At 43.1% G+C, this 16,183-nt stretch overlaps 1 protein-coding gene across 2 annotated transcripts in view; it reads right to left on the bottom strand.

Moving 5' to 3' along the window:
* The window catches only part of DIXDC1 (DIX domain containing 1), a 1,310,681-nt gene that overhangs the window by 55,408 nt on the left and 1,239,090 nt on the right, over nt 1-16,183 (bottom strand). For both annotated transcript variants that reach the window (XM_044081011.1, XM_044081010.1), the window contains 3 exons: nt 9,575-9,736; nt 8,058-8,124; nt 51-159 (listed from right to left, as the gene is read on the bottom strand). In XM_044081011.1, coding sequence (XP_043936946.1) covers nt 51-159; nt 8,058-8,124; nt 9,575-9,736 — 338 coding nt within the window. The remainder of the gene's footprint in view (nt 1-50; nt 160-8,057; nt 8,125-9,574; nt 9,737-16,183) is intronic.

Genomic DNA, 16,183 nt, shown 5'->3' with positions numbered 1-16,183 from the left:
CACACAAACTGGTATTAACATATTATTCATGAAAAATACTTTTAACTCACCTCTTTGGAATATTGACCACAAATGGTGTAAGAGATCGATCTGTGTAGTACAGCACTTTTGTGGAGGCATCACTGCTTAGAGCAGGAGAACTACGTGAATGACGAAGTTCTGTGGGGAGGAAAAAAAAGCACACTGAGTATAGCAGCTTTATTACTGTCTAACAGTGAATGTCCTGTCCGGGGAGCTGTTTAAGGCCTAGGGTAGCTAATTCCAAATGAGCAGCAGCATCTGCTCAGTGAGGAGTTCATCACACATTCACTACAAATAGATCCCACTATGTATTCTGAAACCAAGCAGGTGAAAAAGCTGAGTAAAAAATCTTACCATAACAATAGATGTCCTTCTCTTCACTGTTGCAATATCCTTTACATGAGGGAGATCCCCGCCGTAGGCCACCCAACATTTGCCGGTATACAAAAGTCTTTTTCTGCTGTAAGGTGCGTGGTACATCGGATGTAGGCTGCTATCATATGTCTGCCATAAAGTGGCATACGCATGCACCGTCCACAGAACCGAATATCCGAGGAGGAATGCCAGCCTAAGGAAAGTAGGGTATGAACATCCAAGGGAAAAAATACAAAAACTAGGGTGGAGGGATTGGAATATTACCTATCATTAAGGTAAGATTTTACACAACTTTTCTATGTCCTTCTGTTCATGTATTGCAGTATTCTTTACATGATGGAGAGTATAAAAGCTCATGAGGAGAGGGTGGAAGATGAAGCAATAGAGCTCTCCAAATAGCCATGGAGTATGGCTCTGGCAAAACCTACTCTAGACTTCGAAATGCCATCCAATTTGTAATGTTTGGTGAAGGTATGCACAGAAGTCCATGTAGCCCCTTTAAGAATAAAGTTAGTATCTAGTCCCTTGAAGAAAGCACTAGATGAAGCTACAGGCCTGGTGAAGTGAGCCTTTACAGAACAGGAAAGGCTCTTAATATGATTCACATAACAAAAAGAAATGGTCTTAGAAATCAAGTATAAATAGTCTGCATGGAAACAGGCAATCACAGAGTCCTGGGATGATAGGTAACAAAAAGCTGGTCTGATTTCCTGATAGCTTTAGTGTTGTCTAAATAAAATCTAAGTTGGCTAAGCACATCTAGGGTGTGCTGCACCTTCTCACTAGAATTCTGAGGAGAAGAAAAAAAGGTAGGTAAATGAATGGACTGGCATTGACTACCTTGGGCATAAAATAAGGGTTGGTACGGAAGGACACCCAGTCTTCATGAAATAGCAAGAAGGGGGAGAGACCATAATGGCCTGGAGCACAGACACACATCTGGCTGAAGTTAAAGCTAGAAGTAATATAGTTTTCCAGGAGCAATGTTGCAGGGAAGCTGATGAAGCTTGCTCGAAAGTGGGGAGAGCCAGCTTTTCCAGTACAAAATTAAGATACCAGGGAGAAGGGCTAGGTTTCCTGGGAGGTCTAATGTGAAGGACACCTATAAGAAATTGATTAGCCTCCAATCTGCTAGCTAGATGGGGGGGAGGGGTGGGTAATGGCAGACAGGCAGAGACAGATGACATGTGGACCTTCACTAAAGAGTAAGCCAAGCCAGCACTGAGCAAGTTACACAGATAAGATAGAATCAAGGGGACTTCCACTGATAGCAGATCCTTGGATATGTAATATTTTCTGATATTGGGTTTCCTGGCCTCCTGCAGGACCTTTACCACATCCTCGGAGAACAGGTGTTTAAAAGGAATTAAAACCCTATCACCCACAGAGTCAATTGAAGGGGAAACAAGTAGGGATGGATGAGAGTTCCTTTATCTTGTGTGAGAAGGTCCACCTTGTGAGGTAACTTCTGATGATTGCCCTTGGCTAAATGCAGGAGAAGATGGAACCAATGATGTCTTGACCAAAAGGGAGTCGCCAGCAAGATTTTTGAGTTGTCGTGCTGAATTTTGAACAGGGCTTTCAGAATGAATGGAAAGGGAAGGAATGCATACAGAAATATCCCTTTCCAAGAGAACAACAGGGTGTCCACCTTCCAAACCAGAGGATGTGGAACTCTGGTGCAAAATTGTGAAAGTTTTGTTCATGGGGGAGGCACAGAGATCTACTTGAGGTATACCTCACTGGTGGACAATGTCCAGAAAAACATCCCTTTGAAGCATCCATTTTTGGGACTGTGTTGGGGACCTGCTCAAGGTGTCTGCCACGCAATTTTGTCTGGATGGAATGTACACTGCCTGAAGAGTCACCCGATATTGGACTACCAGCTCCCAAGCCTGGAGTGCCAGCCTGCATAGTAGGTAGGGTTTGGTCCCGCCCTGCTTGTTCACATACCAGAGAATCGTCATATTGCCTGTGAACAGCTTTAGAGGTCCTGGGAGGAAAAGAGGATAAAAGGTCTGAATGGCTAGCAGCACTGCTGTGTTCCTTTTGTTGAAAGGGAAAGCAGACCCTTGGTGATTTCAGGTTCCCAAAAGCTGCCCTCCAGCCCACATCAGAGACATCTGTGAACTGTTCCTGAACTGGTGGCAGAGGGTGCAAAGGGAGTCCTTGGTCAAGTGACACTTGTTAGATCCACCACTGGAGTTCTTTTTTTCAGACAGAGAATGAGAGGAATTGAAAACACCAGAGCATGCAAATGATGCATCCAAACTGACTTTAGGAACCACTGGAGTTTTCTCACGTGAAGTTTGGCCAGAGGTAGCATTGGAATTCTGGATGCCATGAAGCCCAAAACCCTGAGGAACTCTCTGGCTGAAATGTGGTGCAGAAGGTTTTGGAAGTAGGAGGTGAGGTTCTGAGCTTTCTGAGGTGGAAGAGAGACCCTCATGAGGTCTGTCTGTATCCTGAACCCCATGAAGATGTGATCCTGAGCGGGGGTAAAAACTGATTTTTTTTGTGGTTTATGATGAATCTCTGGCTTAGTAGAAGAGAAATGGCAGAGGATACTTTGCTCCAAGATCTCTGGAAAGGTTGCCAGAAAGAGGAGATTGTCCAGGTAAGGGAAACAGTGCATGTCCTGAAGCCTGCAGTAAGCTATTAGAGGGGCAGTAGACAGGCCAAAGGGCATAGCAAAGAACTGAAAATGCCAGGAAGTCACAGAGAAATGTAAAAGGTTCCTGCATTTGGGGTGGATAGGAATGTACATGTATGCATCTCTGATATCCACAGAAGCCATGTAGGCTTGTGGCAGAGTAAGGGGAAACAAGGTCTGAAGAGTTAACATACAGAAGGTGGGTACCTTCAGGAAGGTGTTGAGATGAGAAAGATCCAGAATGGGTCTTCAAGGATCATCCTTTCTGGGCACTAGGAACATTCTGGAGTAGAAACCTCTTTCTTTTTGGTCTTGAGGAACCTACTGAATGGTCCTTTGTCTCAGCAGATCTAGCAGTACCTCTGGAAAGAAAGGTAGTTGTTCCCTTGGTTGAGAGATGCCCCTGAAGGAAAGTAGGGAATCCCATACCAGAAAGTACCCTTTCTGAATGACAGAGAGAACTCAGGAGTTTTGAGTTATACTTTCCCAGGCTGACAGAGAAAGGTGATAGGAAAGAGGAATGTGGGCGAGGTGGTTTGGACATCCAGAAGGACCAGGGCTTGTCAGGAAAGGGCTGTTTCTGAGCTGGAATTGCAGGGGAACCCCTAGGCTGCTGAGGCCTCCACCCCCCTTTTTATTTTAGGTGGAGGAGGGTGGGAGTGTCTATGTACAAAAACAGGCTTAACTGGATAACTTCTTTGAAACTTAGGCACTGGGGAAACAAAGATGCATTTCAATTCCTGGAATTCCTTACACTTTTCCAGCAGAGATTTAAACAAGTTAGCAGCTGCAGGGCCAAACGATGTAGAGAGGTCCAGAAGGGGCATCCATAAGTTTAGCATTAGTGTCATCTGGTAATGGCTGAGTCTTAACCAGGAGAATCTCCTTAAGACACAGCCAGAGGCAGCCTTACCTGGCAGAAGCCTCTGCAGCATCATAGCTGCATTTGATGGAGGACTGGGATACTTGAGAGGAGGTTCCAAGCAAGGATACAGCCCAAAGTCTTACTCTCTGAATCAGGCAAATCAGAAATGACCTGAGAGAGCTGAGACTGAAGCTCTAGGGTAAATTTAGTCACGTGTATGGAAATTAATGGCTCTAAATGCCAAAGTGGCTAAGTGTACACTTTCTTGCTGAGCTTTTCCAGGATCCTGCTGTACTTATCAGACAGAAGGAGAGTAGCTGAAGGCAGTGACCTGGATGGTTTGTATGAAGCCACTGAAACAACTGAAAGATTTGCTGAAGGACATCTGAACAGGAACTTGCAGTCTTCAGAAACCTTGTAAAATTGGTCAAGGCTTCTTAGGGGCAGGATGCTGGGAATCTGGGGCCTGGGAGGCAGAGGCAAAGGCATCTAGAAAAGCAGGTAACACAGGAGGAGCAGCTGAAGGGCTAGAGGATTCCACCGGCAGAAGATCATAGTCTCTCTTTTGTACTTCAGATACCGGAGTGGTATGCCACTTGAAATGATCCCTCATTTTGCCCTCAGTCTCTCCAAAAGAGAGTTCTTCCATGGGTGAGTCAGTACCACTGGAGTCCTCCTCTGGGGAAATGTAATCTAAAGGGGAGGGGATCTGTGAAGAATAGGGCATGGATTTATCTTTTGAGGATGCCTCTTCTGATGAAATCTCTTCCCTAACCCTTTTTAGTGGAGAAGCAGTGTAGGTGGGCCGAGAGTGAGACACCCAAAGGAGGCCTAAGGGCCATAAGGGCCTTGAAAAGGCCTTGAGTGAATTGTTGCCAATCACTTTGAGGGTCTTTTTGGAGGGGAGAAGTGTTTAGACTTCTGCTTCTTTTTAAGATGCAGGTCTGCCCTGCGTAATGTAGGAGGCCCGATGTAGGGTTACATTCAATAATATCCAAACAAATTTCCTCCCTCACAAGGATCTGAGGTATCCCCCTAGGGCCTTCGGTAATCATGAGCCTTGGTTTCCCCTGTACATTCGAGAAGGATGCCTGCTTAGCCTCTGAGGACGTGCCTGCAGTTTGGATCCAAGGTGGCCTCAGCATTGAGCAGGGCCTGTGAATTGGAACCAGAAACTGTACATATCTCCAGGCTCTAATCTGTCTCAGGAGAGAAGTCCATGGTAAGAGGTGCAGCAGAAGGTTCAGGCCTCAGCTTTTTGGCCTTCCGCTTTACAACTGACTCAATCTCGGGTCCCAAGGAAACCTCCATCCCACTTTTAGCTAGCAACTTTTGAGCATTGGTTCTCCAAGTAAATGCCTAAAGAGGAATGACTACTCCTTAAGGTCTTTGGCACAAATGGGACAAGATTTGTGGTTGAAGGCAGGCCCTAAGCAGAACAAACATTGGAGATGGCTATCCTTGTGTGGAATTTGTCTTCCACAATGGCATTTGCCTTTTTTGGATGACATGAACCCTACCACAAAGCAATAGCAACAGAAACAAGACTTCTCCAATGGGGCATTTGTCTGAGAAAAAAACGCTGGAACACAGCAAAAAAACTTGGGTGAGCAGACCGATGAAGATGGCATTCGGACTGGCAGCAGAGAAGTTTTGAGGATGGCGCGTGTGTACATCTCTTTGATGGCTGATATAATGATAACAGCCTAGGTGAGATGTACCACACACCTTACAGTATAGAAAGACTTTTGTATACTAGCCGTTGGGTGGCCTACAGTGGGGACCTCCCTCATGTAAAGAATACTGCAATAGATGAACAAAAGGACATGCAACTATTTTCAGACATGAGCGACGCCCGGTGTACAGGTATAGACAGAAAGTAACAGGTGTATTACACCATTACTGGAAATACAGTTTGGCACAAATGGTATTTTCAACAACATAATGTAGGAACAGGATAGCAGTCAAATTAGAAGGCAGCAATTAAGAGGCATAGCTATGTGGAAACAGTACTGATACTGCATATTCCTCATATCAATGCAAGCTTCAACTAAACACTTGGCATTGTAAATATTAATGTTTTCTTCCATTGTGCTCTTCCATTTTGTGCTATAAAAAGTGGTGCAGCAGTTAGTGCTGCTACCTCACAATGTTTGCTTATCAAGTTTGGTTACTAGCTGGGGTACACTTTGTAAGGGGTTTGCATGTGTACCCAGGAGGTATGGGAGGCCCATTTATCCAGAGTGCTGGAGTTCAATACTAAAGAAAGACATAATTAAGGAGTCACTTGAAAGGTATCCCGTAGTAAGCCCACTGTAGGGTTCCCCTTGAAGGTAAGATGCTGTGGTTGTCAATCAATGTACCTCCCAAGTATAACCTAAAGGAAATTGTTCATCTTCAGTAGTAAAAGCAAACCTGCAGGCACTGTGGATTATTACTAGAACTCCTGCTCTTCTCAACATACTAGTAAGGCAAATCTGCTGTACGTAAATTACCGTCCCCCCTGTAGTCTGCCATAACCTTTAGGCATACCTGCACTCTTTCAACCATCTACTGTCAGTGCTATGAATTCCTATACCTACAGGAAATACAGATGTGATATGAACCATGTCCACCACAGGGAACATCTCCAAACTTTCAAAATTCAAATCTTGTTTCTTGCTTGATTAATCAAGCTGCATTAATTGGAGCTTAAAAATTGCATCACTGGTAAACAAATTGGCCTTTTCTAAAGACTGAGAGACACTTATGCCAACAATACTCTTAGCACTCATCCAAACTTACAACAAACTTTTTTTTTGGGGGGGGGGCATCTTTCTGTTGAAGCATTCAGTAAACTAAAGACAGCCTTCAACTAGTTGTGCTAACTCTATCACACATTGGAAATGCTGATGTTTTTACAAGCAGTCTCTTGATCAGATGACAGCATTAGTAAAATGCTCTATTTGCAAAATTAGCTGTAGATATCTTTAAACAAACATATACTACTTGAACATGGCTCTACTTCCAGAGCAGGGTCCCTGGTCTTTGGGTGTCTACTTGCAAATATTTACTAAAGAATCTATTTTCAACACACTCTTACATGATTAGTTAAATGAGACTTGCTTATTTTACATCTGCTATGTTTCTCTCGATTCACTTCATGATGTAACGTGTTCTCAAGATTGTCTTCACTGAGTGAATTGCCAAATGAGCAAATATAAAAGGAGCAATCTCTTTAGAGCAAATCTAAAAGCTTGAAAAATAGACAAAAATATTTCTTGCAAGGGGGAACAATCCCCTTTGCATCCAAAACCCCCAATATCCCTTCCAAGTTATTTATACCAACTTTGACATCACACAATAGTGGGGTAAGGGCAAATTCCCAGACCCCACTGCACCGTGATCTTGCACACAAAACAGCTGAAAGTCTGAGAAACACACTTGTAAGAGTATTCTTTCTCTTGAGTGACTGTTCTTACAGACTGCAATTGTTCAGCTACATATGCTTTCTACAGTAAACTCTCAGTTAACCGGCATCCATGGGGATTGGTAGACGACGGATAACTGTAGTTTCTGGATGCTTGAGAGTTGCTATTAAAAACAGGCCTTACTAATACTGTACCCTATACTATTTGTTTGGTTTGACTTGTTCTCAGGCTGTGGAGAGACAGAATTTATTCCTATCTTCCTTTTTAAAACTCTAAAAACATAAGGTTATGTTTCAGCAGGGGGGGGGGGATGATAGAAGGTGCAGCACATGAAAACTGTACTGTATTTCTTCGATATTTTTTTCTGGTTGCTTGAGTTCCGGTTAACTGAAAGTTTACTCTATTTGGAAGTACTCTGTGCACTTCTTATACACTGCTTGAGGGATGCTAGGTCTGTTTAGAGTGTCTATTTCAACCAACCCAGTTACCAACATTTGTACCATCACACCATACTTCAGTCTTGCAGGAACAATTAGGATATTAACTCTGAACAAGGTCTACCGTTGCCACATGAATGTCCATGCTTTTGGTGCTGGTAACACAACTATATGCAGGCCTCCTGACTCCCATTGTATGCACAAGGAAAAAACACTCTAAAGCTACAAAACACTTAACTTTACATTTTGTTGGTTAAAGTATTTTTATGTTTTAAAGAAAAAAAATGGGTACTTGCTTGAATTTGGCAACCAGGAATCTCTGTATTCATGTGCATCTTTGTTTCCTGTAGATTTTCCATGAACCTTAAAACAGAAAATGTAAAGTGCCAAAGGAGTACACAAAATTCAAATCTAGTACTGCAGTCCTAATTATAATGCTTAAATGTACATAATGTTAAGAACTGAAATTACATTAAAACAAACTTTTTAAGTTAGAGTTGTCTATACAGATGCCCCCCCCCCCAAATGGTAATCAGTGGGCAAACATCCACTCTATCCCAGTAGCCCTCACAATGAAAACACACCAATTCCATCAGGGTTTGAGGGAAAAAGACACAATGTCACCCAAGCTGTTGTACTGGTTTATCTTGCTACTTCTCCTAAAAGGAATGCAAGTTCCTCCAGTTACCCATGTCTGCCCCGTCTTACAGCTGCTGAGTATGGAGATAGACTCCAGCCCCCCTTAACCCTGAACAGGAAAACGCAGACAAAAAAGAATACATCTCAAGTCTGAAAATGAAGCACAATTCCTGGTGTTAACAGGCAGCTTGTTCTAAATAGCTAGTTAAATAACTGTCCTCCTTTTATATGCTTCTATTTAATATTCAACTGTCTCTTGTATTTTCTGTTTCCTAAGACTACAGACACAATTACTTCTATGGAGGTTCCCATAATGCCTTGTAAATTGAAACTGGATAACTTAATAATCTGTTACACTAAATATGTAGACAATTCCTGATCACAGCATACAGTTTCACTCTTAACTCTGACCTTCTGATCTTTCAAGGGAAAAAAAGTGATCTGAATACTGTAAAGCTGTCTGGGCAAGGGAAGCTTCTTAGGCATGCTTGCAAATTACAGTGAGGGAAAAAAGTCCTCACAGATGTAGTCCTTTCACTACAACTTACATAGGTTCATAGGTGTTTACTAGGCTAACGACCACAAGGGCCTTTTTAAGCCAAGCTTACCACAGAGAAGTTTGCCTTACTGAATGAAATGTTTAACTTGGTATTTATGTATGTGTCTACAACATAATGATTTATGCCAGCATGAAATTGCATCAAAATCTGTTTATACAGAATATGTACCAAGTGCTGCAATGAAGTTTAAAAAAAATACCTTTATCATGTTCTTTACAATGTCCTCTTGTTTAAGAAACAGTTTTGCTCATCTCCCAATACCTTGTTCTCATTTTCCTGTATGTGATGCAACACACTACAGATGTTGGCTTCTCCTGTTTGATCACTCATGTCTCTCACATAGATTGGTACATAGAGTAGTACTAGGCTAGCTGCCCTTGTGGGCCATTTTACGCATAGCCAATTATTCCATGTGAGAATCAAACCCTGCACCTTGTATCTGTAAGGTAAACACTTTAACCATTATGTCAACTTCCCACCCAACACTCTCAGTATATAATAGCCATTGTGAAACAACTTACAAGTTTTTGTGATGACTGAGCACAATGTGCCCATTACTACTAAGTATTTGCACCCACCTGTGTTTACATAGCTGATAACACAACAAAACTCACCTTCCTTTCTTGCCGTCTTTGTACTTCTGCCACATGTAGCCTTTCCATTAAGCTGGAAATACCCTGCTCAAGGCTATCAATTGTATGGTGCTGTGGATCATGTCCACTGAAGCTGTTCCTCAAGCTGCGCAGAGCATCCCTTACCAACTGCAGATCATCAGTCTGTTGATGAGACAAAAAATAGATATATATTTGCAAGGAAGAACATAATCTGGTTTTAAACTATGTTTGGTACATACATCCAACTCCTACTATACTGCAGATTTATCAGCTTGACAGTGTTAAGTGTGAAAACTAAATACAACTACACTGGGTAGGTACAGAAACAAAGAATATTATGAACTGCAGAGAAAATACAATTCTAAGAATATATTTGCCATAGCAGTAGAAGGAATACTGCTGTAGTAGCATTCCTTAATCTGCTCTTCTGGCTTGACTTCTGCATACTTTGAATGTTACCAGAAAGGAATCTAATTCCTTCCCCATGACATTTGAGGTAGAACAGCCTTTCCCTTCCTTTTTTTTGTGAGTAAACGTATCACTAACAAAACTGCCCTGGGCAGAATAGATTATACATTTAGGGGCAATCTCCCTAGGTGTCCCCTGCTTGTGTAAAGGATTTGCCTTGACTAGGTATGAAAGGAGACGTCTGAACGCATCCAATGAGCACTGCATAACGGCCTCTACAGGATAAGGATACTACATAGTTCAAGCTCCTTCATTTAGAGGAAAGGGTAGAGAGAAAAAGAAGTTAGAGGTCTCTGCCATCTTACATATCTACACCCAGTAAAGAATGCCACTGAATGAATGACAGAGATAAATTTAAGAGGGTCAAATGTACCTACTACATTTAGTAAGAGACATATAGCCTCATCAGGCCCTTCAGCTTTCACCCCAGGTCTGAAGAATCCCAAGACAAGGTGGGTGGGACTCTATACTGCAGCACTGACTTTCCATTCGAATATCTTCTGTTACAAGTGTACAAAAGTATGCTCAAAGAACTGTACTTAGTGCAGGAGATCATTACTTTTCAATGTGAACAGCACTAAAGCAACTGTCTGAGGGTGGTGGTTACCGCATTCCCTGTGAAACTGTGCTGGCGAACCCTGTCTCGAATGAATGTCACAGTTTTAATTCTTGTAACAGGTGTGAATACTACCCCGAGTGGCTATCTCACAGGTACTCTGAAGCATTCTTAAAGAAAGCTGCTGTGGTGGCTGCTGCCCTCAAGTGTACCTTACTTGTCCTTCCAATATTTTCTGTAAAATTCATACCAGTATATAATGCAATTAGCCAGCTATTTTGGGAGGGCTTTGATACTGCACTGCTTTGTATGCCTGGCATAAAGGAGTAAAATAGCTGTTCTGACTCAAGTTCTTGGTTCTTACTATGTAGTACCTCAGCTTGGTTATGCCTATATTTTGAAGCTTAACATAAAATGGTGGCAACAGGATGGTTTCATTCAGGCTATTTTTTTATACCATTTTAGGTATTAAAATGAGAGATTATTTTCTTAAACTTACCCTGTCCCTTTGAACGGCAGTAGTTGTTTTTATATATCAGGGCCTGCTGCTCACAGAACCTGTTAACAGTTATAACCACCAGAAAAAGTTTTTCAAGGTAAACATGTACAGATCACTGAGGTTGCAGGCTTGAAGGAGACCAATGTAAAATTTTCTACAACTGTAAGGTCTATGGGAGGGAGAAGGAGCATATTTCCTGGGGAGGATGAGGGTGATGTGCAAGAGCCTACCTTGCTGTGGAAGGGGCAGACAAGGAGAGCATCTTTGGAGAGATGAATTGCAACAGCTAACAGAAAAATATTTATAGGCACAAAAGACAGGAAAATTCTGCTGTTGATTAAGTAGGCAGAGCATCCTTAGATAAACACCAAATGAGGAATATTCTCCATCTGGCCTCTTGCAGAATGTAAAACCTTCTTTACAGAAGAGATCCTTGAAGTCTACTAAATTGAGGCTATCAGTTTTATTTCTTTAAGTGCTTTTTCCCTCCAAAGTCAAAGTCTGTTGACCATCAAGACCTCCCACCACAGGTCTTGAGCCAATTAATTCTCAGAGGCAGAAAGCCCCATCTGCTGCTAAACAAGAGCTGACCACAGGGAGCATATATTCACATAACTATGGTGGAGTCTGCATCCTTGCTGATGCCTCAGTTCTCCTCCATTTGGCTGCTGTGGGAGAGCATCCTCATCCATATGGCATAGGGGTCTGGCTTCACATCAGCAAACAAGGGCCACCAGTGTTTCAGGATGGACTCTAATTTTTCCCTGGCCAGAGAAATACTTTTGCAACCATCCCTCATTGACGGCCTTGGTTATGGGGGAATTTCTGTTATGGGCCTAATACCCCGGTAGCTGAAGTGAACACTCACATCAATGCAGTGACATCTTATGCTCTCCCTAAAGGCATGCATGCTTCCATTCACACATCCTAAGGTCTGCCATCACTGGCTTGGGAACATGAAGTCCACTTATTCCTAATAATGTCTCCCTAATGTCTTCCAAGCCTCCACTTGCACTAATGCAATTTAGTCTCTGTGAAGCCTGCCCCAAGGATGGGAGAACCTAAAACCATCCATTTCTCATCCTTCTTTCCCCAGCTCTTCAACACCTGAGCTGCTATTCTACTCCAACTTAGGTCCTCTGGGTTGCAGTTTTTTTCTTTCACAAGTAAGTTAACTTGGACTATTCAGTTTTTCACAACCTAGCTGCAGTAATTCAAAAATAAAACAATGTATATAAAAGGATAAACTAAGCATGTCCTCCATGGAATTCTGATCTTATGGGATGTATATGGCCAGGAGATGCAGGTATTGTTGAGTGGCCAGGTCCCAAACTATCATGACTCTTCTGCATGGAGGATCATTGGAGGTTACTAGTTTAATGGCCCTGGGACCCTTACAAGCCTAGCCAAGAGTTTATCCCCAAAAAAGAAACCTCAGTCAGCACCTGTCACCCCTGTAAATGAGGGGCAAAGGTGGAACCCCTGGGACAAATATGTGGTTTCCCATCCACTCATCAAGGTTGAACTTGAAGAGGTTCAGAGAGGTACTCTGACATGTATGAGAAGTCCATTCCAGAGATAAGGCAGCCTCTGGGAGACAAACCTCTCTCTCCAGCAGGTTTAGTTGATATCGCATATTAGATGTAGGCCTATCAAGTGGATAATGTGCGAGGAATTAGACTTGTGGATATGGAGCATCTCTACTAGGGCAGGGTCTGATATTGCCTTGTAGGTGAGAGATAGATCACCTCTGAGCAATCTGTATGACACCAAGTAGAATGATAGTGATTTGAGCCTGTCTTCATAGGACAGGTGTTGGAGGCCATGGATTCTCTTTGTGAAGTACTTCTATGGCCTTTCCAGTTGGTGCAGGTGTTTAGAGAGGTACATACCAAACTGGGCATTATACTCAATTATAGGTCTAATGAGGAAGGAGTACAGAGAGGTAATAACCTCCTTTTATTCTGGATGCAATCCCTTTAATTATGAAATGAACCAAATAAAAGACTTTTCTGACCACTGCCACCATATTATGGTTGAATGTGAGATTGTTGTCAACCTGAGTACCCAGGTTTCTCACCACAGGTTGTGTGCTTAGGGGGCTGCTGTTGATGTGGTAAACAGTAGGGGCCGTATTTTTGCTGAATGGTATGATAATACATTTTTCTGTATTTAACTTAAGGCCATGACTGTTGCACCAGTTATTTGTAGCTGTGAGAGCCTCTTGCAGTATGTTAACATCATTTGGTGAGTCAGTGACAGCACCCAACTTACAGTCATCCACAAAATTGGTCAGCCACAGGGCCTTTGTCTTTGCCTGGACCTCTGAGAAGTAGATGCCAAACAGGAGGGGTCTCAAGACAGATCCATGAGGAACACCACTAGTGACAGGTCTGCTGTTGGAGGTGGTGGAGGCTATTCTGACCTGACAAGATAGGGATTAACACCAAGTTGTGTTAGCTTTTCGATGATGCCAAAGTAGGGGATTGTGTCAAAAGCCTTGTCCAGGTCAAGGTAAGCTGTATATACTGACTTTCTCTCATCCAGGGCCTTGGTGACAGTTTCAAATAACTCAACTAGGTTCGATAGGCAAGATCTACCCCTGACAAATCCGAATTGGGTGGGGTCAAGTGCTTGGAGATTGCCTATGTCTTGTTTATGAGATCCATAATAATACGCTCCATGTACCCCCCTCCCACACTTGTTCAAGTACCATGCCACCATGGTATTGTCTGTTGCTGCTTCCAGTCTGGCACTATATCGTTTTGAAAGTCTGGAAGGCCAGTACTGGAGCCACCACTTCCTTTACAGTGATTTGTTTGCCCACTCTTGTGGTATTTGACTTATCCTAGACTTTCTAAGAGGTGTTGATGACCCCCTCCCCAAGCCAGATCTGCAGATATCAAAGTCTGGCATTACAGAAGGCATCAGTGGGTTAGCTAACACCTGGTGAGAACCCCAAATTACCTTTCCTTTAAGATGGGGTGATGATGGTGCTCCCACTGGTTCCAGAGGGATTAATGCCTCTTTCTCATCTTTTTGACCACAAGCACCAACAGGATTAAGACTGTCCTGTAATTCAATCATTTCATGAATGTTTTGGCTGTTGTGCATACTTTTGGCCCCAAGAACAAATGAGTCCTGAATGGAGGACCTTTCCAGGAACATAAGTCTGCTCATCCTTTTTTTTCACTCTCTCCACCATGGCCCCTTGCTTAACTCAGAAGTTTCAGGTGCTGGGCTGAATTCAGGCAAGTACAAAGAAATTTCCTTCCATTTCACTGTTGCAGTATTCATTACAATAGGGATCCACTGCCAACGGCAGCCCAACATCCAGCCAGTATACCAAAGCCTTAAGGTTGCTTTAGGGTATACTGTACATCATACATATGCTCCTCACGTATTCATAGGGTATAAAGGTGATGTCTGGATGTACCAGCCTCTGGACTTCTTTGTCGCCAGTCCAAAAGCCATCTCTTGATCTTTGGTCTGAATGCCCATTCTATTGCTGGTACACCAAGCCATTTCAGATAAGTGCCCCGGCGGGGGTTTTTGATCTTATCTTTTTCTTTTTTATTGTTGCTTTTGGGGTTTCATGTCATCCAAGGGTAAATACCAGTGTGGGAGACAGATTCCCCATAAAGACCTTCACAGGCGGTGCTTATTTTGTCTCTGCTCTTCCCATGACCATACGTCCTGGTCAATTTGTCAGGTCTTTGCTCCTAACACTCTCTGTAGTTGTCTTTCTTCCTTGGCCTTGTATTTGGTGAAACAACATCTTAAGCTTTTAGCTAAATACACAATACAGTCATCTGTGAAGAAGGCTAAGAAGTCTAGGTCTGATTCTTCTGCTGTGCAACTTCTGCTGGATGTCGCTGCCGACACTACTGAAAGACCCGAAGACTGCCCAACTCTACCGCTGGACTCATCTGCTGCAACCACTTTGGAGGCCGGTGTGGATTCAACCTTGCACACGTCCTTAGAGGCCTTGCAGATGTCTGCTTCAGACGTTCAGGAGGAACCACTGCTGATTATTTCTGAGGGTCTAGAGGTGATCCTCAGATTTTGGTCAGGGAGGAAGTTCCTACTACTATTATTGAATGCCTTTCAGGGTCGGAGCCTTCTAAGTTTTATAAGGCTGACGTCCCATTGAAGGAAAAAGGTAAGACCAAGCATATTTCTCCAGCTCCTAAGGACCCACAGAGTGAATAGCAGAATTTCACTGCCATGCTTTAATGGCTTTGAAACCTCCTCATGGAGTCTCTGTTCCAGCTCCTCCTTGGTCCTCCACTCCCCTTAAAAGACCTAGGGAACAGGATTCCTCTGAAGAGGAGGTGGATTCAGATGAGGAATCCCTTGCTTATTCATCTCAGATTCCCTCTCCTTTAGACTGTGGATCTGAGGAAGATAAATCTACTAGTAACTGGACTCCTTTTGAGGAAAATTCTTTTGGGGACACAATCTCCAGAATGATGGAGTTTTTATAGGTTCATAGGTAGGTACTAGGCTATTGGCCCAACGGCCTAAGTAAGCCTAGCCAACAAGGTTCCTTGGCTTACGTCACCCAAGAAAGTTATTTTCCAGTGCCCCTGTCGAGCAGAGCCATAGAAGTGATCCCCGGGGTGTATTTCCTATTTCCATTCCACTCATCAAGATTTTTCTTGAAGAGTGCTAATGAGGAACTTTGCTTGACATAGATGGGTAGCTTGTTCCAGAGTATGGGAAGTCTCCGGGACAGGAATCTATCCCTCCAGCATGTCCTGTTTATTGTGGTGACAAGGTTTAGGTCCCTAGAGTGTTTAAGAAGAAGGAGGAGCATAGGCTGAAGTACAAGAGTGGAGGAATATGCACACAAGTGGATTATATCCTATGTAGGAGGGCCAGTCTGAAGGAGATTGGAGACTGTAAAGTGGTGACAGGGGAAAGTGTAGTTAAGCATCAGAGAATGGTGGTCTGTAGGATGATGTTGGTGATCAAGAAGAGGAGGAGGAGTGTGAAAGCAGTGCCAAGGATTAAATGGTGGAAGTTAAAAAAGGGTGATTGTGAGGTGGAGTTCAGGGAAGAGTTAAGACAGGCACTGGGAGGC

The sequence above is a fragment of the Protopterus annectens genome, chromosome 8.part0 (assembly GCF_019279795.1).
Source record: "Protopterus annectens isolate FY-2018-M chromosome 8.part0, PAN1.0, whole genome shotgun sequence".
NCBI classification, from domain to species: Eukaryota; Metazoa; Chordata; order Ceratodontiformes; family Protopteridae; genus Protopterus; species Protopterus annectens.
The sequence above is the reverse complement of the archived record's forward strand: the minus strand, read 5'-3'. Positions and strand labels throughout refer to the sequence as shown.